Source organism: Ascaphus truei, chromosome 13 (genome assembly GCF_040206685.1).
Source record: "Ascaphus truei isolate aAscTru1 chromosome 13, aAscTru1.hap1, whole genome shotgun sequence".
In the NCBI taxonomy this organism is placed as follows: Eukaryota; Metazoa; Chordata; class Amphibia; order Anura; family Ascaphidae; genus Ascaphus; species Ascaphus truei.
The window spans coordinates 44616059-44640639 of NC_134495.1; the positions used below are offsets into that span (position 1 = coordinate 44616059).

The 24581-nt window shown below is 43.6% G+C and overlaps 1 protein-coding gene across 1 annotated transcript in view; it reads left to right on the plus strand.

Annotated features, from left to right (window-relative positions):
* The window catches only part of LOC142465301 (uncharacterized), a 96990-nt gene that overhangs the window by 7575 nt on the left and 64834 nt on the right, over nt 1-24581 (plus strand). Inside the window, exons 2-4 of the mRNA XM_075569332.1 lie at nt 17753-17955; nt 19969-20172; nt 20363-20486. Coding sequence (XP_075425447.1) covers nt 17878-17955; nt 19969-20172; nt 20363-20486 — 406 coding nt within the window. The 5' untranslated portion in view covers nt 17753-17877. The remainder of the gene's footprint in view (nt 1-17752; nt 17956-19968; nt 20173-20362; nt 20487-24581) is intronic.

Genomic DNA, 24581 nt, shown 5'->3' on the forward strand with positions numbered 1-24581 from the left:
TAGGCACACACAGCTATTGTAATACACAGGCACACTGTAACACTGACACACACAGCTATTGTAATACAGAGGCACACTGTAACACTGACACACACAGCTATTGTAATACACAGGCACACTGACACACACACACACACACACACACACACACACACACACACACACACACACACACACACACACACACACACACACACACACACACACACACACACACACACACACACACAGCTATTGTAATACACAGGCACACTGTAACACTGACACACACAGCTGTTGTAATACACAGGCACACTGTAACACTGACACACACAGCTATTGTAATACACAGGCACACTGTAACACTGACACACACAGCTATTGTAATACACATGCACACACTGTAACACTGACACACACAGCTATTGTAATACACAGGCATTGTAACTGACACACACAGCTATTGTAATACGCAGACACTGACACACACAGCTATTGTAATATACACACACACACATACTGTCTGGAACACTGATACAGCTATTGTAATACACAGACACACTGTAACACTGACACACACAGCTATTGTGATACACGGACACACTGTAACACTGGCACACACAGCTATTGTAATACACAGATACACACAGCTATTGTAATACACAGGCACACTGTAACACTGACACAGCAGCTATTGTAATACACAGACACACTGTAACACTGACACAGCAGCTATTGTAATACACAGACACACTAACACTGACACACAGCTATTGTAATACACAGATACACACAGCTATTGTAATACACAGGCACTGTAAGACTGACACACACAGCTATTGTAATACACAGATACTGTAACACTGACACACAGCAGCTACTGTAATACACAGACACACTGTAACACTGACATACAGCAGCTATTGTAATACACAGATACACTGTAACACTGACACACACAGCTAGTGTAATTCACAGTCACTGTAACACTGACACACAGCTATTGTAATACACAGATACACTGTAACACTGACACAGCAGCTATTGTAATACACAGACACTGTAACACTGACATAAAGCAGCTGTTGACAGTATATACAGACTGCCCCATACACTATCTTAAAATTTGTAAAGTTATTGATTAAAAAGCATTACAAATACTAACCTCAGAACTCCCCATTAATTTCCTATTTATTAAACCAGATATAGTTAATATTATTCACAATTCCTGAGTAGGGCAATTATCTAAGAAAAGCTCTATCATATCATTTAATCCACTCGGTATTTTGCTTTGTAATGAATATATCCAAAACTGTTCTCTTTGGAGAAGTTTCAACCCCCTATCACCTTTCCTAATGTCCCTAAGCACCACCTCAAGTCCTCTAACCGTAACCCTTCCGTTATCCCATTGTGATGATCCAGAAAATGTTGTGCTAGATTATGTATTTTCTGTCCCTGTTCTACAAGGCGTTTGGCATTTTTTATGCCATTCACATGTTCACCAATTCGTACCTTTAAAGGTCAAATGGTTTTCCCCACATAACATTTGTTACATGGACAATCTATAGCGTAAACTACAAAATTTGTTTGACATGTGATAAATTGACTGATTGTATGTTGTAGCCCTTCAAAACAGAAGACAGAGCGCACCACTCACTCAATTTTTATAGTTAATTTATCTTTTTCTTTTAACAAGTCATAATTTGAGACAAATGGGTGCTACCTATGTACCGTGAGTTAATAGTTTTAACAATTGAATGAAAATTGTGACTAGGTCACAAAGTCATTCACAGAAAGTACATTTGTGGTGCACACCACACTAATTTAGTTTAATTTTTATGTGAATATATACAGTGAAAAAACCGTGATGATATTGTGGAAAAATAAAATATATAATAAAAACTAACACGTGGTGCTGTCTTCTCTGATTACTGCGGACTTGAAATATAACATTGGCTGTCAATACTTCATAGCTGTTAGATATGCGCACACATGTATCATAGAGCTGATGATATTATGCCCTCCTGCTTGCTCTTGCAAATTGGGTTCAATTGTGAAATTATATCCACAGATGTAGGTAATGAAGTTTTGTAACCATAGAACGCACCTATAGATGCCACTGCTAGTCACATAGCCAAATGATACAATTCAAATGGCAACAAATCATTACAGAACATCACATTTGACCATAGCCTTTAGAAATCAACATATAAATACCAAAATTGGTGTGGGTTACAGTTGCCCTCTGTTGAATAACAGTATTTATGTTGATAATAGGTGTTTGCACAGAGGTGTTGTTGCAAGGAAATTGCTAAGCAGCTAAGCTCACATATGAACGCTGTTTGCTATAAAACAGTACGGCTTCAATATCGCTGTCGGGTTTTACTTGGAACTGCCCGTCTCTAGGTGTTTAACAATGATGCTGTAACTGGGGCGTCCCTATACAGCTAAACTCACATATGAACGCTGTTTGCTATGCAACAGCACAGCTCCAACATCGCTGTCACGTTTTTCTCGGGAATCCCTCACACCAGTGAAAGCGATATACAAGCATCTTAATGTCTTCAATAGTTGGCAACAAACACTCTACTGTGTAACAATGTCAAAGATATACTTAGCTAATTTGTAGCCTCTATGCGAATTCATTCAATGGTGTTCATGCACAGATCATGTTTGTGCGGCACTGGCATCTTCAGTCTGAGGATCAGAGGCACCACGTGACGTGACGTCACCGCATCACTACGCCCACACCCTACGCGTTTCTCTCCAGGCGGAGCTTCGTCAGGGGCAGGTGGATTCAGGGAAACACCACCTGGCTGCATATTAATACCATTTATTTAATTGAATAAGTATTAGCAGTTACAGCAGATTAACTTCTGCTTATGTTTCTATCACTCAGAGGGGGTCAAATACAGGAGTTTGTATACTTGTCTGTGTGACAAGTTCTCCATATTAGCCCTTACCTGAATGATGAAATCATGTGTGTGTAACCCCTATCGGTGTTGCACTGTGAATTATATCCACTATTAATATAATTTTTGTTGAGTATTTTATTGTAAATCAGTACATCATATTATTATTACTAATAAATATAGACTGCACTATACTAAGTTATACGTATAATACATATGCTGGACAATTTCTGGCCAGATTTGGTGGTCAATGTGTGAAAACGTGGGGCAACACCTAGTATACAATAAAATGTTATCATAACAGTTTTCCACCAGCAAGTATACTGCATATGAGACAGAATTATTTACACTAAGGGAATATATACATACAATTGAATGATGTCCAGTAACGATGTCAATAGGGACTCGTAGTCATACGGAATGGGTTTGGTAGGCAGTTAAATGAAGGGAGTGGATGTAAATCCCTCATTTAGACCATGTGGATATAAAGTTTTCAAACGATATATCCACTCTGCTTCTCGTCGTAGGAGTTTTTGATCAATGTCACCACCTCGTATTGTATTCTTTAAATGGTCTATACCCAGGAATTGGAGACATCTTGGGTTACCATTATGTACCGAGTTTACATGGGGTGCTACCGGTGTGTTTGCTTTGTTGACAACAGAATTTACATGCTCCAACACGCATCTTCGCAACTCACGTATTGTTTTGCCTACGTATCTTAGGCCGCATGGTCATCCTTGTCAAACGTTTTAGTGGTCTGCATATATTGACATGCCTTACAACTACCACAGGAAAAGCAGCCTTTCGGCAGATTAGGTAACCATGACTTGGATGTCTTTTTTTGATGGTGACTATGAACAAGGTCACCCTTGAGATTTTTTGAACTCCTACTCGTAATGCTTGGTGTCTCTTTTAGCACTAAAGCTAGGTCACTATCCGATTTTAAAATGTGCCAATGTTTTGAAAATATTTTCTTGATATCTTGCCATCTGTGACTATAAGTCCCTATACATCTAATTTGAGTGTCCCTTGCTTTCATACTGGGGACTAATAGAGTGTCCCTCTCACAATTTAATGCCCTGTTGTATGCCCTCTGTAGATTTTTCAAAGAATAACCTCTATTAAGGAACCTATTTTTTAGGTCCTTAGATTGTGTTTTGAAGTCTTGTAGTGTAGAGCAATTACGTCGTAGACGCAGATATTGACCAGTCGGGATCCTTCATATTAAAGAGTCTGGATGTTGACTCTTAGCTAGTAACAAATTGTTGGTGGAGGTGGGTTTTCTAAATACTGTTGTTTGGATCTCATTTGATGAATCTTTGATTATATTTAAATCCAAAAATGTAACCATTGATTGACTTTGTTCTGAAGTTAATGGTAAGTTGATAGTATTTAGATTCAATTTAGCAATGAATTCAGACAATACATTTTCAGGGCCACTCCAAATCAGGAGAATATCGTCAATAAATCTGAGCCATAAATCTATGTGCTCAGTGTATTTGTCGTTCTCTTCTGTGAAAACCGTGATCGTCTCCCACCAGCCCAGGTACAAGTACGCATAGGTTGGGGAGCAGGATGTCCCCATTGCTGTACCCTGGGTCTGGTGGTAAAATAGGCCATCAAATAAAAAATAATTGTGCATTAGCACAAATCTCAGGAGGTCCAGCACAAATTTATTATGTTCCACATACCCACAGTGTCTGGTTGATAGAAAGTGTTCACAAGCTTTCAATCCATTCGTATGTAATATGCTTTTGTATAATGATTCTACATCAAGTGTCACTAGCCATGTATCACTGTCAGTAGTTATGCCATTTAGTCTTAGTAGAGTGTCTTTGATATAGGACGGCAATGCCAAGACAAATGGTCGTAGTATTCTATCAAGGTATTTGCTGGTGTTTTCTGTAAGATTGTTATTCCCAGAGACTATGGGTCTCCCCGGGGGTCTTTCCTTATTTTTATGCATTTTGGGGAGTGTGTAGAATGTGGCTGTTGTTGGTATTTTGATATGCATAAATTCATATTCCTTCTTGCCAATAAGTTTGTGATCAAGACCATCCCTTAGAATTGCATACAACTCTAGTTTGAATTTATTGGTTGGGTCCCTGTCTAGAAGTTGATACGTTTGCTTATCTTTCAGAATACGTTTGTTTTCTTTAACATAATCACTGGTATTTAGAATCACGATATTTCCTCCTTTATCTGAGGGTTTTATTGTTATTTGATCGTTCTCCATCAGTTCTTTCAACGCTTTTTTCTCACCTTTCGTAATGTTACTGTTATTTGGATACCATGGTTTCATTTTTTCTAAGTCTTTTGATACTAGCTCTGCAAACAGTTCTACTTGAGGGCATACATTCATCAAAGGCGTAAATCTACTGCGTGGTTTTAAATTTGTGAAAGGTCCTTCCATAGATATATTTGTTTGTTCATTGTCATTGAGTAATGTTACAAGGTCCTCAAGATGTGACTGATCTTGTACTGTTATATCCCTTGTTTCAAGTTGTCGTCTCTTGTTTTTTGCATGAAATTTATGTAATAACAATTTACGCGAGAAGAGGTTAAGATCTTTTATCCATTCAAAAAGTTTTAAATCAGTGGAGGGTGAGAATGACATTTGAGTTCTCTACTTCTGATGATGAGTAGTTTATGGTTTTAGGTCTAATCCTGCAGAATTGTTTATAGCTATAAACTTTGTCCTGGCTATAATCCTGACTGTCTCTTTGATACTTCCGATGTTTCCTTTCTTTCATTTCGTTTTTAAATTTTAATACGTCTTTGTGTAATCTAGATTCTAATTCAACAAATTCTGCTTGTGGTTGAAATTTCTCAATTTTTTTAAGTTGTGATGTGAGATCACTGTCAACTGTTGCCAATCGATTTTTTTGAGATTCTATTAGCAAGTTAATAAGTTGATTTGAGCAGTCAGAGAGAATCTTTTCCCATTTTTTAATTAACTCAGTTTCTGTGATGTGATATGCTGGAGCAAAATTTATTCTTAGTCCTCTTGGGATCATGTTTTCAGTTTCATATGTTTGCAGACTAGTAACTTCCCACCATGTCTGAATCTGGGATTTGAACAGTTTAGATAGATCGTTAAAGTAACCCTGTATGTTATCTGGATCAATAGTATTTACATAGATATGTTCTGTAGTGAACACATTTTTTGCCTCATCTTTCCACAGATCAGTATCCCACTTGCTGGACAGAAAGCCAGTCATAGTGCAGTCATAAATTAATCAGATGGGAGCTGGTGTGTAGAAAGAGAGACTCTAACGTTCTCTCTATAGTTAAACATAGAAAACAGAAGACAGGAGCAATTGGAAGATTTTATTGTATTTCTTAATAGGAATGACCAAAGGGACTGTGAAGACCAATCTGAGGTCCTGAGACAGAGATTTTTGGAAAAAGTTTACAATACAGATGTGATACAAAATTCCTCTAATAAAAGTCATCTTAGACCTAGAAATGCATTATTGATGCCAAAGACCAAAGTTAAATCCTCTGAAGACAATAAAACACCAATGTTTATTGTTGATTTCTGCAAACAGGAATCAAAGATACGGAAAATAATTTATAAGCATTGGGATGTGCTCCTAATGGACCCTATTTTACGAATCAAGTTATTAGACAAACCAAAGGTAGTCTTCAGGAAGGCCAAAAATGTAAAAAGTATTTTGGCCCCCAGTGCTCTGAAGGAATCTAATATTTCGGTCACAAGTAGTAGGAACTTTCTGAGGAAACCAATTGGGAACTATCGTTGTGGCAAATGTGTTATGTGTAGGTTTATGTCACAGGATAAGATTTTTGTAGACCATCAAACAGGGCTACAACATACAATCAGTCAATTTATCACGTCAAACAAATGTTGTAGTTTACGCTATAGATTGTCCATGTAACAAATGTTATGTGGGGAAAACCATTCGACCTTTAAAGGTACGAATTGGTGAACATGTGAATGGCATAAAAAATGCCAAACGCCTTGTAGAACAGGGACGGAAAATACATAATCTAGCACAACATTTTCTGGATCATCACAATGTGATAACGGAAGGGTTACGGTTCAGAGGACTTGAGGTGGTGCTTAGGGACATTAGGAAAGGTGATAGGGGGTTGAAACTCCTCCAAAGAGAACAGTTTTGGATATATTCATTACGAAGCAAAATACCGGGTGGATTAAATGATATGATAGAGCTTTTCTTAGATAATTGCCCTACTCAGGAATTGTGAATAATATTAAATATATCTGGTTTAATAAATAGGAGATTAATGGGGAGTTCTGAGATTAGTCTTTGTAATGCTTTTTAATTAATAACTTTACAAATTTTAAGATAGTGTATGGGGCAGAGTGAGTGTATGTGCCAGTATGAGTGATAGTTAAGATGAGTTTGAGAGTGATTGATTAGGAGAGAGAATTATGTGTGGAAGCGGTTGTTAGTATGAGTGATTATTTATTAGGAAGTAAGTTAGTGTAGGTGTGTTATAATAGGATCAAGAGTATGATTTATGTAACGGTTATTGGGTTTTTAATGTTCTAATAATAATAATTATTAGAGCATGTTCTTGTATAGCGCTGCTATTTTTATGCAGCGCTTTACAGGGACATTTTGCAGGCACAGGTCCCTGCCCCGTGGAGCTTACAATCTATGTTTTATGGTGCCTGAGGCACAGGGAGATAAAGTGACTTGCCCAAGGTCACAAGGAGCCAACACCGGGAATTGAACCTTCTCCCTGAGTTCTAAGCTTCTATTGAGTTTATGAATTTTAGCATGAGTTATGTAATATATGCATCAAATGTTTTTAAGTGTTTGTAATATGTTATGTTAGTACTATGTTAAGTGTCATTTGTGCCAATTACCATTAGAGCAATTTGTTTTAAATATGTACACATGTTTTTAACATTAGGGGTAATTAGAGGTGTTTGCCTGTATATTAGGGCCACATCCCGACATGCCCCATCACTGCCTTTTGTTTTTAAGATTAGCCAGAAACTGTTGTGGATTAAAGTTTCTAAATATCCTAGTAAGTAGAACTTTTGGGTTTGATTTGGGTGATCGGATTTTCCTTACACAGCACACTATTGCATGTTTGCTGAAAATGTCAGGTAGGTTACCCGAGGATTGGATTCTGTTTGGACTAGAGCAGGGGCGCAGGATAATTTGGGGCGGCACGGCGGGTGCAGAGGCCGCGCTCTCTTCCCCGAGGCATTTAAATTAAATACCGGAGAACCGCGCGAGGCCTCTGCAACCTCAACTTGCCGGGATTCAGCCGGCCTCTCGACGCGTCACCATGGCATCGCGGCGTAATTTGACACTGCGGGACATTCGACGTGACGTCACATGACCCGCGGCATCAATTGACGCTGGTGCACTGGAAAGGGGGAGGGAGGCACTGGGCTAGCAGGCAGGGGGCCGCAGCGCAGAAACTTTGTGCAACCCTGGATTAGAGGATAGAATCCAGTCTAGCACGGAATGGTTGTGATATTTTAGGTTTGTCCGTGTGTGTTGAGAAATTTGAGGGGTTAGGTTTAGTGAATTGACTTGTGTCTGGATTTTGTTATTTTTAGGGTCAAGCCATTTGAGGTTGCATGGGAAGAGTGAGCTGTTAGTTGTTGGGGATTTCAGAGAGGAAATTGAGCAATGAACCTGAGTGATATCAGCCAGGGATTGTAGTGGGGCTTTAGGGGGGTGGTAGATGCCATTAATAAGAATGGGCTTAGAGAAGGGGAGGCACATTTTGCCAACTATGATTTAAAAAAAGGGTGGGCTTGGTGGTCAATTTAGCAGCGTAAATTGTGTAAGGAATCGGGGAACACGTCCTTTGCGGTGTGTTCCCTCCTTACCTGCTGCTGCCGCCGCGGCCACTGTTCCTGCCCATGCGCGCTCCCCCGCTCTCATTACAGAGCGCGCGCACCCGCAGCTCTTCTATCTGCCGCACGGAACCTGGTCCTGCCTCCCGCGCGGCGCGCACACGATGACGTGCAACGATCCCCAGCTGCGTGGCAAGTCTCTCCTTCCTGCCTTGTTACCCGCAGCCTATCCCTGCTCCTCTTGGGCCGCACCTTTGCTCTGCCCCCTGCCCCCATTGGTCTGTCCTGCCTTTAAATACTTCCTACTTCCTGTGATTCTAGTGGTACTCTGTCTTGTCTCTCAATGGGCCCCCATACAAAAGGAGAATCAGGCTCTGCTTGTGCTGCACTGGGGAGTTAATTCCCAAGTTAATCCTCACACTCTGGGGGATTCAAGGCGACATATTTCTCTGCTGAAGAATCCAGTTCAGGGCTGGAAATCCTTTATAACTCCAGTGACCTTGCCGGTCGTGTTGACAATGGCTCTCGTGGACGGTTGGTATCACCAAAGTCCATAACATCAGACAAGTGACCTAACATTTGTTCTTCCTCATATCCATCATGCTCTTCAGAATCATCCTCTTGTGAAAGATGTAGGTGACTCGCAAGACAGACTTTGTTCTTTATTTAGTCAGTTACTCCTCCTTAGTCTCTTATTGCGAATAGAGGCCTCCTCCCTTATGGGACATCTTACAAGGTGGCTATTGGCAGTAGATGATTCCTATGTGGGTTTTTTTTTTTTTTTTTATAACTTTCCTTTTTATTTGGTTTTTACAAGTTATACATTGTATCACCTCCCACTGTCGTACACCAATACTTAGCATAGTGGGTCAAATGGCCCAGTATTTTGTACAAACTTATTTAACTGACGAGACGAACAACAGTGACTTACTCTACGAGACGTATATGACACACTGGACCTGGGTCAAACACATAGGGGCGACCGTGCTGGTCAGGGGGTGGGGGGAAGGAGCAGAGGTAGCTATTTCGGCGGTTGGCGCCTTTCCGTGGTGTGTGTCGCTCCGCCGACTCTGATATGCCCTGCTGCACTACTGTGCCCATGTGAGGATATCTGCTCTACCTGTTTCTATGTCCTCGTCTTACCTACATTATTGAAGGAGAATGCATCTGGAGCTATTAGTGCAAAATTGTGTTGGTGTCCATCCCCAGGATGTCTGTTTGGGCTAGCCATGGAGCCCATACTTTTAGAAAGTTTGAGCCAGAGTCGTTGACCCAGCTAGTCAACTGTTCCATCTGGCAGACGTGCCAAATTCTATTCCGGATTTTGGATATAACTGGTACTTCCATTTGCTTCCACAATGCTCCGATCTCGCATCGCGTGGCGGTGGCAAAATGTGCAATCAGTTTGTGTGCCGCCTTAGACACACCCCGGATCCGTCTGCCCAACAGGAACAGCCACGGGTCCAGGGGGATCTCTAAATTTAGAATCCTCTGTAACCAATCTCTAATAGATTCCCATATCGGGACCACGTTTGGGCAGGACCACCGCATATGCTTCAGATCAGCAGTTTCCCCGCACTGTTTTGGGCAGAGTGGGGAATAGATCCTGACAAATTTAGATAATTTTAGAGGGGTATGGTACCACCGCATTAGGACTCTATATGCGTTCTCCTTCAATGTAACGCATATCGAGCTTTTAGCTGCTGCTTGCAGGATTTGGTCCCAGTCTTCGTCCTCTAGAGTCTCCCCTAATTCTGTCTCCCATTGTCTCATATATTTGAGTCTTGGGGCGTCAGCTGGGTCAGGACAGATCACTTCCCTGTACATCCTAGACGTTAGTCCCTGTGTGTCTGTTTCTCTTGAACACAGCTGTTCGAAATTGGTCCTTGCCGGTCGAATTGGGGATTTATTGTAAAATGCTCTGATCGGGAGGAAACTAAAAAATTCAGTGTTTGGTATTTTCTTTTCTACTTTTATCATCTCACATGTTTTTATAAATTTCCTACCCTCCAGATCCTTCAGTCTTTTGTATCCCGACTGCGACCAGATCGAAAATTTAGAGCTTAGCAGCCCCGGAGCAAAATCCGGGTTCCCCACCAAGGGCGTCATCAGTGAATTATTAGTAGTCAGATTATTTCGACATTTGGAAGACTCCCGGACCGCTAGCGAGATCACCATGGCTTGGAGCGATAGCGCTATCCTGTTCTTACTTTTTTTGGGTAGCCAAATCAGGTCATGCAGTTCCACCGGGGCACAACATTCTTTTTCCAGTGCCACCCACCTTCTCTTATTTGTGTCTGAGTTCCACTGTGCAATTTGGCATAGTTGGGCCGCTTTGTAATATGCCAACAAGCCAGGTACCGATAACCCCCCTCTCGTGACTGGCCTTGTCAAGATATTTTTTGCAATTCGTGGGCTTTTTTTTGTTCCAAATAAATTGAGTAATATGCGACTGCAGCGATAGGATGTCGGCTTGAACCAATGGTATTGGGAGGGCCTGAAACAGATACAGCATTCTAGGCAAGAGGTTCATTTGTATGCTGTTGATCCTTCCGAACCAAGAGATGCCATAACCCGCCCAAACCCTGAGATCCTCTCCCGGTGTTTTTATTATTTTGGGGAAGTTGACTTTGTACAACAATTTATAATCTTTCGTGATATACACCCCTAAATATTTTATCACGGAGGTTTGCCATTTACAATTAAAATTTAATTCCAGTAGTTTTTCAACCGGTTTGGGTAAATTTATATTGAGGATTTCAGATTTAGTTTGATTAATTTTGAATCCCGAAATTTGTTTGAATTTCCTCAGAATCTCAAAAACATTGGGCAGGGAGGTGAGAGGTTTGGATAACGTCAAAATGACGTCGTCTGCATACAGCACCACCTTGTGCTGCTGCTCTCCCGCTGCAATTCCTGAAATATCTGGGCTTAATCTGATGTGGGCTGCGAGGGGTTCAATGCATAGGGCAAATAATAAAGGTGACAGGGGACACCCCTGCCTCGTCCCGCTGTGGATGTTAAAGAGCTCTGAGGGGAAGCCCTGATGTCTCACTCTCGCCATAGGCCCGTTCTAGGTGCCCAAATTGCGTCTAGCAGACGTCCCCCGAAGCCGAACGCCCCCAGCGTCTCTTTTAGGTAGGGCCAATCAATCCTGTCGAAGGCCTTTTCAGCGTCTAGACTTAATACCATTGACGGGATATTTTTCTTCTTGGCCAGATCGATCAAATCTATTATCCGTCTGGTATTGTCTGCCGCTTGCCTACCCCCTATAAAACCTCCTTCACCCAAAGGACTTTGCCGGTGACCTGGGACGAGTTCTTCCCATTTCCCGGCGGTCGGCTCATGCGAATTCCGGAACAGGCCCCTTCCCTCCCACCCTGGCCCCGCTCCTCTATGTATTCTCAACTACTAACTTTCGAAATTAACAGTGTTCCAACATGGAGGCCTTTGGGGGTGAACTAGAAGGATCCTCTGGTAATGTAACACTTTCTGATGCTATTAGGTCTTGTCGCCTCCTGTGCCCCTTAATCTTATGTGCTCCGTAGATAGCTGCTTTGATCTCTGACCTTTTGGTCTGAATTAAACCCTCTGTTCTGCGGTTGTGTTTTATTCCGCTTTATCCCTCTCTCTCCGTGGTTTTTTTCTTCTGTACTCTCTTTGTGTTTCTTTCTCATCTTTTTGATTGCTCTGCTGTCTGGTAGTTCTTCCCCTCTCTGACCTCTTGCCTCTCTCTCTCTTTGCTCCGTCTACTCTCCTGTCTCCTGCCTTCTCTACTACTTGCTTTCTCCCTTCTTTTGACCAGCTCACTTCCCCCTTCCTTCTAAACAACCTGCTTTTTCCCTCCTCTCCTTACCTACTTCTCTGTTCCTCCTCTTTACTCCTTGCTAACTTCCCTCCTGCTTTCTTCCGTCTTCTGCTACCTCATTCTCCTCCTCCTTCCTTTACTACCTACATTCTGCCCATCTCTTCATGCCGCCTCTACATCTCTTTCTTCTTGCTCATTCCAGTCCTGTCTTCCTGATCACTTCCCCATGCCTTCCTATGCTACTTACGTTAGTGTCCCTTCCCTTCTCCTCTTCTACTATCTTTCTTCCTCTTCCCCCTCCTACATCGTGTGTTTTTCTATCCGGTTCTTTCCGCTGACGTGCGTCCGCATTGTCCTGCTTGTTGCCTGCTGCCCGTCGATGTGCCTGCTATCTCTGTTATTCCTCCGCTCCGGCTCTCCGCTGTGTCTCTGCGCCCTTTGCTTGCCGGCTCTCTGGTGTGCACACCACTTACTGCGCTTGGTGGTGACGTCGCCGCTGGTATCCCCGGTACCTGCTGCCTCCTCCAAGATGGCCGCCTCCCATCCGGTTCCTGTCAGTGACGTATGTCCGGCTGCCGCCATCTTGGATTTGTCTGCTCACCTCGGCGGTCATGCGGTCCTCCCGCTCGTGTGTATCTTCCCGCCAAGCTTTGCTTCCTGGTCCTGCGTGTCACTCTGAAGCGGTCGGCTCCGCCATCTTACCCTGGACTCCATTCTTCCTCCACGAGGTGAGTGAAATAGTTTTTTTTAGTTTTTTTTTCACAGGAATCTCCAGTTCGTCTTGTATTGGCCGTGGGTCCGCTCTCCACGGCTCAGGACTGTAAGGGCTACTACAAGTTTGTGGGTCTTCATCCCTCGGCTGGCATCTGTCAATTTTATAATTGTGGCTCCCTTTAACAATGGAGCTTGTAACTTTAATGGAACTTTATAACTTTTCCACACAACTTAACTGGCTGCATGACAGTCTCATTTGCTTCAGCCCTGTTCGGCTCCAGCATTTGCCGGGCTCCCCACTGTGGTCCACGAGGGTCTTTGTGCTGCTTCCTCCACCTCTGGGCCAGAGGGGCTTCCTCCTATCCCCAGTTTCTTTAGAAACGTGGCACCTTCCTCTGGCTCCCTCATAGCATTGGGCCTCCCGTTTCGGACCACCAGGAGCCCAAACGGGAAGGTCCACTGATACCGGCTGGCCTTGTCCCGTAACACCTTAGTGATGGGCCAGAGGTTTCGCCTTCTGGCTAATGTGGATGGGGAGAGGTCTTGGAAGACCAACAGTTTGGCGCCCTCAAACTCTGCGGCAGCAGCGTTCCTCGCTTTTTGCAACACCATTTCCCGTGTGCCATAATAATGCAGCCTGACAATAATATCTCTTGGCTGTTCGTTCTGTAGGGGCCTTGATCTTAGTGCTCTATGGCACCTGTCCATTAGCAGCCTGTCTTTGGGTCTCTCCGGGCAGAGGTGCTCTAACCACCGTGCCACATAGTCTTCACAGTCCCCCACTGATTCCGGGACCCCCCTGAGGTGGATATTGTTCCTCCGGTCGCGGTTCTCCGCGTCTTCTTGTCTGTCCCGGAGCTCATTTATCTGCTGTTGGAGGTCAGTAGATTTTTTTGTGTTCTTCTGCGCGGCTTTGGTGTTGGCGTCCACGCGGCCCTCCAGGTCATTTGTCCGCGCTCCCAGGCTCCCGACCTCCTTTTGGAGTTCTTTGATTTCTGCCTGCAGGAGAGACTTTAGATCTGTATAGAGGCGCTCGAAGTCGCAGCGTCTGACTGGTATGAGCCCTTGTGCCTCTCTTGCTTCTACCTCTCCTTCCTCCGACTCAGATCCCGTTCGGGAAGCAGGCACCATTACCGAGGCTGCCCTGCTGCTCCCTCCACCGAAGTATTCGGGTAGGCCCTTCTTCCTAGGGGTTTTTGACACTTTTTTGGACATCCTTGTCCCTTCTTCACTTATGGGTGATGTTTTGGTGCGGGAAATTGTATAATTGAAAGTTTTTTATTTAATTCTTTTCGGAGCGGGTCTCGGAGCTATGGAGTTAAGCGGCCATGCTCCTTGACGTCGTGCATGCGCCTCCTCCTATGTGGGTTTTGGCTGACCCAGGTCCTTTCTCTGGTTTCTCTCTGTACACTGGCAATGCTTTTAGTTTCTCCAATATGACACAGGGCTCGGATTTCCATCAATCTGCTATTTTGTGTTTTCCAGGTATGCCCAGGTTCCTAATGAGAACCCTGTCATCCTTCTGTAGCTCCTGGCCCTGTACTCTTCGGTCATACCTCTCTTTGTTTCCTCTGTTGGTACAGTCGGCAGCATCAGTGACCAGTTTATAAGCCTTCTCCAATTTTTCCTTTTCCTAATACGTTTTGCATGTACATAGTAGGGGATTTACCATCAACCGAAAAACAGGTCTATTGGCAATCTAGCCTCTCTCCCGAACATCAGGTAGTACTGAGAGTATCCTGTGGTTTCATTACTAGCACAGTTGTATGCATAGACTGTGATGTACATGTTGGGTTCATTTTCCTTTCTCCATAGTATCCAAAGTTTCCAGCATGTTTAGCATGGTTCTGTTGAAGATTTCAGGCTGAGGATCCCTTTGTGGGTGATGGGGTGTTGTCATGGATTTTCTAATACCGCATAAGTGCAATAACTCTTTAATAAGACAACTCTCAAAGTCTCGTCTCTGGTCAGAATGAATTCTGGCGGACAATCCGTAGTGCACAAAGTACTTTTCCCATAGAACTTTGACAACTGTAGTGGCGCACTGGTCTTTGGTCGGGAAGGCTTGCGCGCATACCTAGTGAAATGGTCTGTGAAAACTACCATATTGCTGCTGTTCTTACTTTATGGTTCCCGAGATAGGAGATCCATGCACATAATGCCCATTAGAGGGGCTACTCTCCTAGGGAGTGTCTTCCTTGTCATGCAGAACCCACAATTCTTACAATACTCTTCAATGTCCCTAGCCATAGGAGGTCAGTAGAAATGGTCTCTAACCTGTCCCAGAATTTTATCGACTCCTAGGTGACCATGGTTATCATGAATGGAGCTCAGCACAACTTGGCGGTATTGGAGTTGGAGAACCAACTGTTTGGTGACTAAATGTCAAGACTTTATGGGAACTCTGAACACCCACTCTCCATCGCCAGGCTAGGCCATTGTCTTATTAGCAGGTGGTCATCAGGATGCACCTTCCTACAGGACGACACATGTTTCTTCTGATTCAGGACTGTCCACACTTCCCCTATATGCCTGGATCTGTCTGCTATGCTTCTTGCAAATCCAGTCAATTTAACCTGCACAGTCCAGTCATAGTCAATTCCGCTGGATAAATGTATGCGCCCCGTTAATAGCAGAATCATCGACTGTGTCAGGGAGCTTTTATTACAATCTAGGCTGTCCCGTGCGCACCAGTCATTCAAAATGGCCACACTCGGTGAGGGTGTCTGATTTGCACTGTCTGTGTGTATCAGACACTCCCTCATCATGAGTGAGGGTGAATGCTCTGGTAATTTCGAGAATGTTCCAGAAAATTATTGAAACATTTAATCAGACCAGCACTCATAAAAATATGAATCAAAACGTGCTACCTCATTAGTTGGAAAAAAATATTTATTACAAATACGTTTGCTTTGGAGATCCGTGTGGTGACTATGTACCTCTTATTTTTACACTTGCTATTAGACTTTTTGTGATGTTTTTTGCCATGGCTATATTGATTTTTGTAAATGTACTTTTTTGTAATAAATTCATTTTTTCAACTAATGAGGTAGTACGTTTTGATTTATATTTTTATGAGTGCTGGAATTATCTAAATGTTTCTATGTCTGTGTATTGTACCTGATGGTGAAGCTAATGGCACTTTGCACCCGTTACCATTATTAACACAGCGTCCGTGTAAGTTTTGTTTTTTGAATTCCAAAACAATTATCGCCCACTGTGTACAACTTAACTGTGACTTTGTCTGACTATACTCGTTTAGAGCTGTGGACTTCTTCGCGCCTTCACAACAATTGATACAGTATCTCAGCAGCTCCTCCAATGACCCAGTGTCTGTCACAAGTCCCAAGTCCCAAGGGGCCCATTTGTGGGTACTGGCATGTAGGAGGACATGTGCAGAGGTACACAATGGAGACTGTTGTAAGGTGAAATCATAACAAGGCTTTATTGTGCCTGTCGCTTAAAACACAGCAAAAAACCAACATAAGCGAAATAGCCAAACAAAGAAAACCTATCTCTGCTTTGGAGACTATCTAGACATGTAGCTCAGCCCTCTCTGACTGGGTTGGTTAGCTAGGCTCTTTTCCAGCCCCAAATCATGGAGACATTTATCAATACACAGACCTACTGTTACGACAATCTTTATTGAAACTTTTGCCCGTCTTGTCCCGCGGGTCTTTTCGGGCTGGCGCCGAACTTGGCCGCGCGCCAGCCCATCTTAGCCGCATCTTCCCCTCCCCCTTCCCCTTGCGACCCCCTGGCTGTGGACTAAGGAATCTCTGCTCTGTCTCCAAAGTTCAGCTCAGGTGTGAGCAAAGGAGTCTCACTTCCTGTCTCAAAAGACAGGCTTTTCTAAGCAATCAGGCAGGTGGTGTTAGTTAATTGCCTACCAGCAGTTAACCACCACACTGCTGGATTAGAGGCACATTTGTGAACAGGGATAAGACCCCTGTTACATGGCACAACATTGAAGCTCTTATCGAAAATATGTGTAACCGTAGAAGGCCTATGTCTTCAAAAAATCTTCAATACCCTTATCTGTAATGAGAATCCCTTGGTTACTCACAAGTGCCAAAGCCCAGTTTGTTGCTGCTCTCCATAGATCTCCAGAGGGCCTGTCCGGGACCTTAGTCAACCAGCTGAGTCTTCCTGCTCACAGGCTAGTCCTCTGGTCTCTACATCACAGTCCTCCTGGTCGCGGAAGCTCTGCTCCTTCGTGCTCTGCCAGGGATAATAACACTCTCTCCTTAGTCCCTCCTCTTCCTGAGTGACCATTATTGGCCTGACGGTATGTCTATCATTGAGTGACTCATTAGCACACGGCAGAGAGGACCATCCAGGGGGCAGCATGCATACATAGTTGCATCTCGTGCAAGGGAGTTACAGAAAGAAAGGATCCGCAGTCCCTCACATGTATCCCTCCAACTGCAGGGTGACACAAACAGGAGGGACACTCATTTAATTTGATCTTTTCTGCCATTGGAGAATAACATGTATATTCCTCTCTCTCTCTCTCCTTATGTGTAGAAGGATATTACTGTGAAGGACAAGTACAATATACTGTATATCACAAACTGCAGAGGTCACCACGCGGTGAAACACTTCCACAAGACCAGAGCCCATTCTTGGTGCATCTCACTAACTCACTGATTATGAACAAGGACAAGAAGCAGATGACTGAGAGGATCTTGGATCACACCCTGGAGATTATCTACCTGCTGACTGGAGAGGTGAGGGCTGCTGGAGAAAGTAATAATGACATCACTCTTATCTCCCTCACTACAACAGGGACTTGCAGAGCGTTAATATGGGAGGTATTTGAGAAGCAATTTCCAGAGAAGTAATTACAGAAAACAAGAATGCAAGGGCGGGCAAGATGTTTGTATATATGGTCACTGTGCAGCATCAGAGCACAATGTCAGATAGGATCAGAGAAGGATGTAGTTTTTTTTTAGAGAGGAGTGACCCAGTGATTGAATGTATGTGGATTCAGGAAGAGACATGTTTGTGCAGAGGAAGATCCTGGAGATAGAAGATATACAATACCGTTTTTGACGTGAAATCAGAGGGCAGCACTCAGGTAAGTAAGTAAACAGGTTTTGTATTAGAAAAGTGACACAAATAATCAACGTTTCGGTTCCCCAACGGGACCTTTCTCAAGGTGGTGTAGTGAATGGAGGACAATGTACATGTATATAACCCACAGAACAAGTGTAGCATATTCACACTAATTGCAGTCAATCAATAAATTAATTAAACCTGGCAAAAGCTCTCCTAATCAGCCTACCTTAGGATCTTTAATGTGCACATTCAGCCATATTGAATCCGATCAGTGCTGTGGACTTCTTCGCGCATGCGCAATAAAGTAGTAGATACCACTAACTAAACTGTGCATTGCTGGGCCCCAAAAGAGATGCGGTGGCCATCTTGGTTCACCCGTGCAGGCGTGCATGCTGTTAGCAGGTCCCGATCCGACTTTAGTCATGAAAACTACAGTGGAGGAGCCCTAGTAGCTTGAAATGCTGCAGGCATAGCGGATAAGCAAAATAACATATAGCACCTAGTGAAAATACCTTAAAAGTGCTCTAAAACAGCGCTGGGGAAAATACAACATATAAACACATATTGTTGACGTAGCTGGATCACGTGATGTGATCAAGGGATATTCGAATATTGTCCAGACTGGCAGAGCCAGAGGGGGGCAGGATCACAAGAACCTAATATTAATACCACACAGTATGTGTATGCAAACATACACAAATGCCTGACAAGTGCCACCAGTGAACACAATGAGCTTCTAGGGTCACTAGTAACAACCTATGTGTGAAAACACTAGGACAATGTATACATAAGTTGAAGTGCTGTCAAAATCTATGAAGCCTAGTGATATAATGATCATGAGGTCTGAAAAGCATGTCTGACCCCCCCACAAAGAAAATCACAAGGTGTCATAGCATTAAAGAGGTCCATGTATGACACATAATGAGTCATTGTCCCAATTATACAGATGTATCCATAGAGATAAGCAATCCTGAATCATGGACAACTAAAGTCCTCCTGATTGATAGCCGCATCATGGAGATGAGCTCTTCTCTGCTAGTGACTCTGCTGTGTCAAGGTCCACATATGACTCATAGGTAATTTTTTTGAACACCACCTTGCATAGATTTAGAGGCTCTGAAATGTAACCTCTTCCCTTCCTGAAGAAATTGACTGTTTCTTTATACTGTACAAATTGATTATCTTCTGGTGCTATATCCATATTAATGTCCTTGTTTACCCTTTAACACTCTGGTATATCTAAAGTTACCATTTCTTCCTTTGGACCCTGAATGTTTTTCACACAGTCATTTAGAGATCTTGTTACAATAATATATTTCTATATTGCGCCGGGTGCATTGTATCTAATTTATATTGTGTTTTTTGTGTTAAAACCAGCATCGGGCCTGCATAGTGTAGAAATAACATTTAACTTTGTTTTTGCGCACCTGATATTCAATTGAATATATATATATATATATATATATTTATTTAATAACATTAATGTATTGTCTCTATACTACATTTGTTTGTAATATCCACAGTGTCAGAAGTCCTGTAATGATTACATATACTTTTGAATGTGATGTTTGCATATATGAGCACAAAGATCATAGATTGTACAGTGCAGGAACATGAGACATATTAACTGTTGTCTCTTGCTCTGCACAGTGATATTTATTACTGTCTCTCTCAATATATAGGATTATATTGTTGTGAAGACGCAGGGTGAGCATGTCACAGACAGCAGCAGTCCCTGTGTGCCAGAAAGATTCTGCAGGACCCAGAGACCCATCATGGAGAATCCAACTAACTCCCTGATACATGAGAGAAACAATGACAAGAAGCCGAGGTCTGAGAAGATCCTGGAACACACCAACATCATCATTCACCTGCTGACTGGAGAGGTGAGGGCTGCTGGGCAGCGTTAGATATTACTACCTTTCTGTCTCCATTCAGCCTTTTCTTGAGCAAACATTGTTCTATGTATCTGTATTCTCCTCTCTGCCTTGCTCACCTGGCTTTCCATAAGGAAAAGATTCTTACAGGACCAATTGTTATATCTGGATACTGAGTGGGGTATTCTCTGTGTTTCAGGTACCTATAAAGTGTGATGATGTTGCTGTGTATTTCTCCATGGAGGAGTGGGAGTATTTAGAAGGACACAGGGAGCGTTACAAGGACGTGATGATGGAGAATCACCAGAACCTCAGCTCACTGGGTAAGAGGAGGTTTTCTGTTATTCTAATAGAGATGTCAGTCATGTTTGGATCCAGCAAACAGGAGCTAATGTTACACTTTGTGTTTTTGTTGTGAGGTTTATGTCAGGAATAAGAAACAAGTTACAGAGCCGGGCAAACAGAGGCTCATCTCTGTCACTCAGGGCGGGATATTTTAGAGCAGAGGTTCCCAACCTTTTATTCTCTCCCCATCTTTTATTCTCTCGAGATATAGATACACTGACATACAGCACAGGTCAGATACATACATCCACACACCACAGGAGAACAGATACACACAGGACAGACACACAACACCGGAGGACAGAGTCACACACATGATAACACACAGTGGAGAACAGTTACACATAGAACACAGACATAGACCACAGGTCAGATCCACACAACCATACACGAGAACAGGTACACACAGGCCAGACAGACACTAAAAGAGAACAGGTACACATACACACGAACAGATACAGACACACACACACACACACATGACAGACATACACATAGGAGAACAGGCACACGCACACAAAAACATACACACACACACACAGGAAACACACATACACCACAGGTCAGATACACACACACACACAGTAGAGAGAGAGACACACAGGAGAACAGATACACACACAACAGACACACAACAGACACTCACACACCCCAAAGGATAACAAATACACGTAGAACAGGTACACACACACGCACAGAGGCCAGACACACACACAGAGAAGGCAGCCACACACCACAGGAGAACAAATACAAAAGAACAGAAAGACACACAAACAACAGGAGAACACACATTCACACACGATAACAGATATACACAATGGAGATACACAGCACACACAGATTTAGACCACAGATAAGATACCGACAACCACACACAAGAACAGATACACACAGGCCAGACACAGACAGTCAGTAGAAAAGATGCGCACAGAACAGACACACCCACACACATAGGAGAACTGATACACACAGTACAGACAGCCAGACACACACACACTCAGGAGAACTTATACTCACAGGACAGACACACTCAGACACATAAGAGAACAGAGAAACTAAGTACAGAGAGACACAGGAGAACAGATACAAACAGAACAGACAGACAAACACACACACACAGAAATAGATACACACAGGACAAACACACGCAGAGGAGAACGGTTATACACTCAGAAGAACAGATTACACACAGAACACACACGAGAACAGACACACACATCAGAATACACACACACAGTGTCATGAGAGACCAGAACTCTCTGACGGGATCAAGCACCAGACAGGACAGATATCAAATAACAGGTATTTATTCTGTCCAGAGCCAACGGACCCAGCACAATATCACTTAACAGAGCTATACTCATTTAAATTAGGGGATACAGGGGCAATCCTAGTAGTCCTATGTGCCCAGCGCCGCCGCAATGACTTACCCTGCGCTGCTTATACTCCTGTGAGGATCCGGACCTCTCTGGTAGAATCGCGGTTGAGCACTTTCAAATTCCCTGATCAAAAGTTCTGCTCTCTGCTTCTTCGGCAACTCGCAGTTCCACGGCACAAACGCACTTTCAAATCTCTATCGACTCGCAGCCTCATTTTCAGGTTTCTCCAGTACAGCCTCAGAGCACGCCGCTTAGTCCACCTCCACGACAGGATCAGAATGAACACTGGAAGTAAGATCGGCAGCTCTTTACATAGACCCGGGCCTCCATCTGAAACTATGGAGAAGGTCTGTCAAACAATCAGAGCACACATACTACATGCTGGCCAATCAGAGCACAGATTGTACGTGGGCCAATCACAGAGCGAGAACTCGCCTTTTATTCGCCAATCAGGACCATAGGAGAGCACAGTGCTTCGAGGTATTCCACAGAGGTGGGCATAAGAAGAGTGGGAAAATCAAACTGACCACTGAGACCTGACTCAGTTGGGGCATTGACCCTGACCTCAGGTTCCAGTTTCAGCAGGTTACCTCCTGTGGTGATGGATGACTGGGTCTGAGTTGAACAATGGTCCTGCCTTCAGTCACAGTTCCCCAGGACTGAGTACACGCCCCTCCCCACACCAACAATGTCTCATGCACTTCTCCTGTCCCCAACCTAGCACACCAAGGGAACAAAGAAATATACAGGTGCAGTTACACACACAGTAGTAATGTAGCAATACAAATACATGCATACAGTTCTAAAATACATGTTTTTGGGGCCAGATGAGCCACAGAGGGATGGATATACAGTGACATCCTGTATATCCATTAAGATGGATAGGGGCTGGGCGTAACCTTTATTATAAGAGCTGCATTGCCCCTACCGTCACTGTGGAGAACAGATGCACACAGGACAGACGACACAGGGGAACAGATAAGCACACACCACAGGAGTATTACATTCAAGTACATTGCTAGTTACTTTCCAGGACACGGACAAGCCGGACAGAGGTAGGGAGTATGTATGTATGTATGTATGTCTTTATTTATACTCTATAACGCCATTAATGTACGTAATAAAGGACACAGTTTTACTTACTTTTTGATCCAGCCACGTCATTTTTCTTAGTTCAACGAGCCGTGCATTGCTAGTACTTTTCCCTCTGGGATATATCTCTACAGACCAGATTAAAATGTGAGACAGCTTTGGTTTTGAAAGATATCTGGAGAACTGGCTATTGCTGGGACTGGAGGAGTGTGGGTGTGGGCGGGAGGGGGGAGAGGTGTTAGATGAAGAGGTACCCAGGCCATTAATAAAGGTATTTGGCCCGGCTGGGTGCCCCTGAACCAGATTGGGTTGCAGAGCTGACACTCTACAATTCCCAATCAGGGTAATAATACTGCAAATGTATCCGAAATGCCTGTGTCTCTTCCCTCCAGGGATAAGGGGGCGAGAGTAATACCATGTATCAACTGTATAAGTCATGTAACAGAGTTTCCCTGAGTCATAGGGCAAATGGGAAGTGTCAGCTCTGCAGCCCACTGCAGGTTGTGAGCCTGTAAATACATTAGAATTGTCTGTGTGTGTCCAGCTACGGATAAGCGGACCACACGCGCTATAATGAGCTACATTGAATGACTGCGGTCACCGTTAATGCATTGGTTCCAAGGGTTGCAACCACATGTACCACATCACTGTATTTAGGTCAATTGGATAAGTGGGATTGCGGTTAGGTTAGTTCTGTGCATTGCTACAATGAGTCACCTCCCCCCAGAGCTCACTCCTCACCTTTTTAACTTGGGAGGTCTTTTCACTTTGCTAGAAACAAAGAGTGAACTGCGCTCTAATAATCGTGAATAAGTGCTTAATGGTGAATATTAAGTGATATACAATTGTAATAAATATAATGGTAAACCTGTTACTTTAAGGGTGAGGATATGCAGCTGGATTCGTGGAATGGCTCCACAGACCAAAACGAGAGAAATAACGACAAAAGAAACAGCGCAAAAAACCTCATAGTGTAGTATATAAAAAATTATATTGTGATAGAACAGGTGAGTATTGCACGTACATCAGTTTAAAATTTACTAGCAGTACATGTATATGGACATGTTACCAAACAGCAACAGATGGTGGGTAACGATCACCGGATGGAATCTCCTCTCCTCTCACGTCTCCCGTGGGTACTCTCTGCACCGCTTGACTCGCCCAGATGGAAGGCAGCTGCCTTACGGTGTGGACACAGCAACCAGATGGACTTCAGCTGTCCCACGGCGTACTCACAGCAGCTGTTGCGAAGAAGCAGGCTCTATCTCCCTGGCTCTAGGGCGTCTATCAGCATACACGGCATCCACTTTGAGCGCGCGTCAATGACGTCATCAAGTGGCGCTGGTAGCCATGCAGTCTCGGCCGGCCAGAGGAGCAGCGGGTGTAACGGGGATAAAACCGAATGGCAGATGGGGTAAATCCACAGCGGGTAGTGCTAGGAATGCGCCCTCTTTATCCAACGCGTTTCGTACATGGAGTGTACTTCGTCAGGGAAAAGCAGCTGCCTTCCATCTGGGCGAGTCAAGCGGTGCAGAGAGTACCCACGGGAGACGTGAGAGGAGATTCCATCCGGTGATCGTTACCCACCATCTGTTGCTGTTT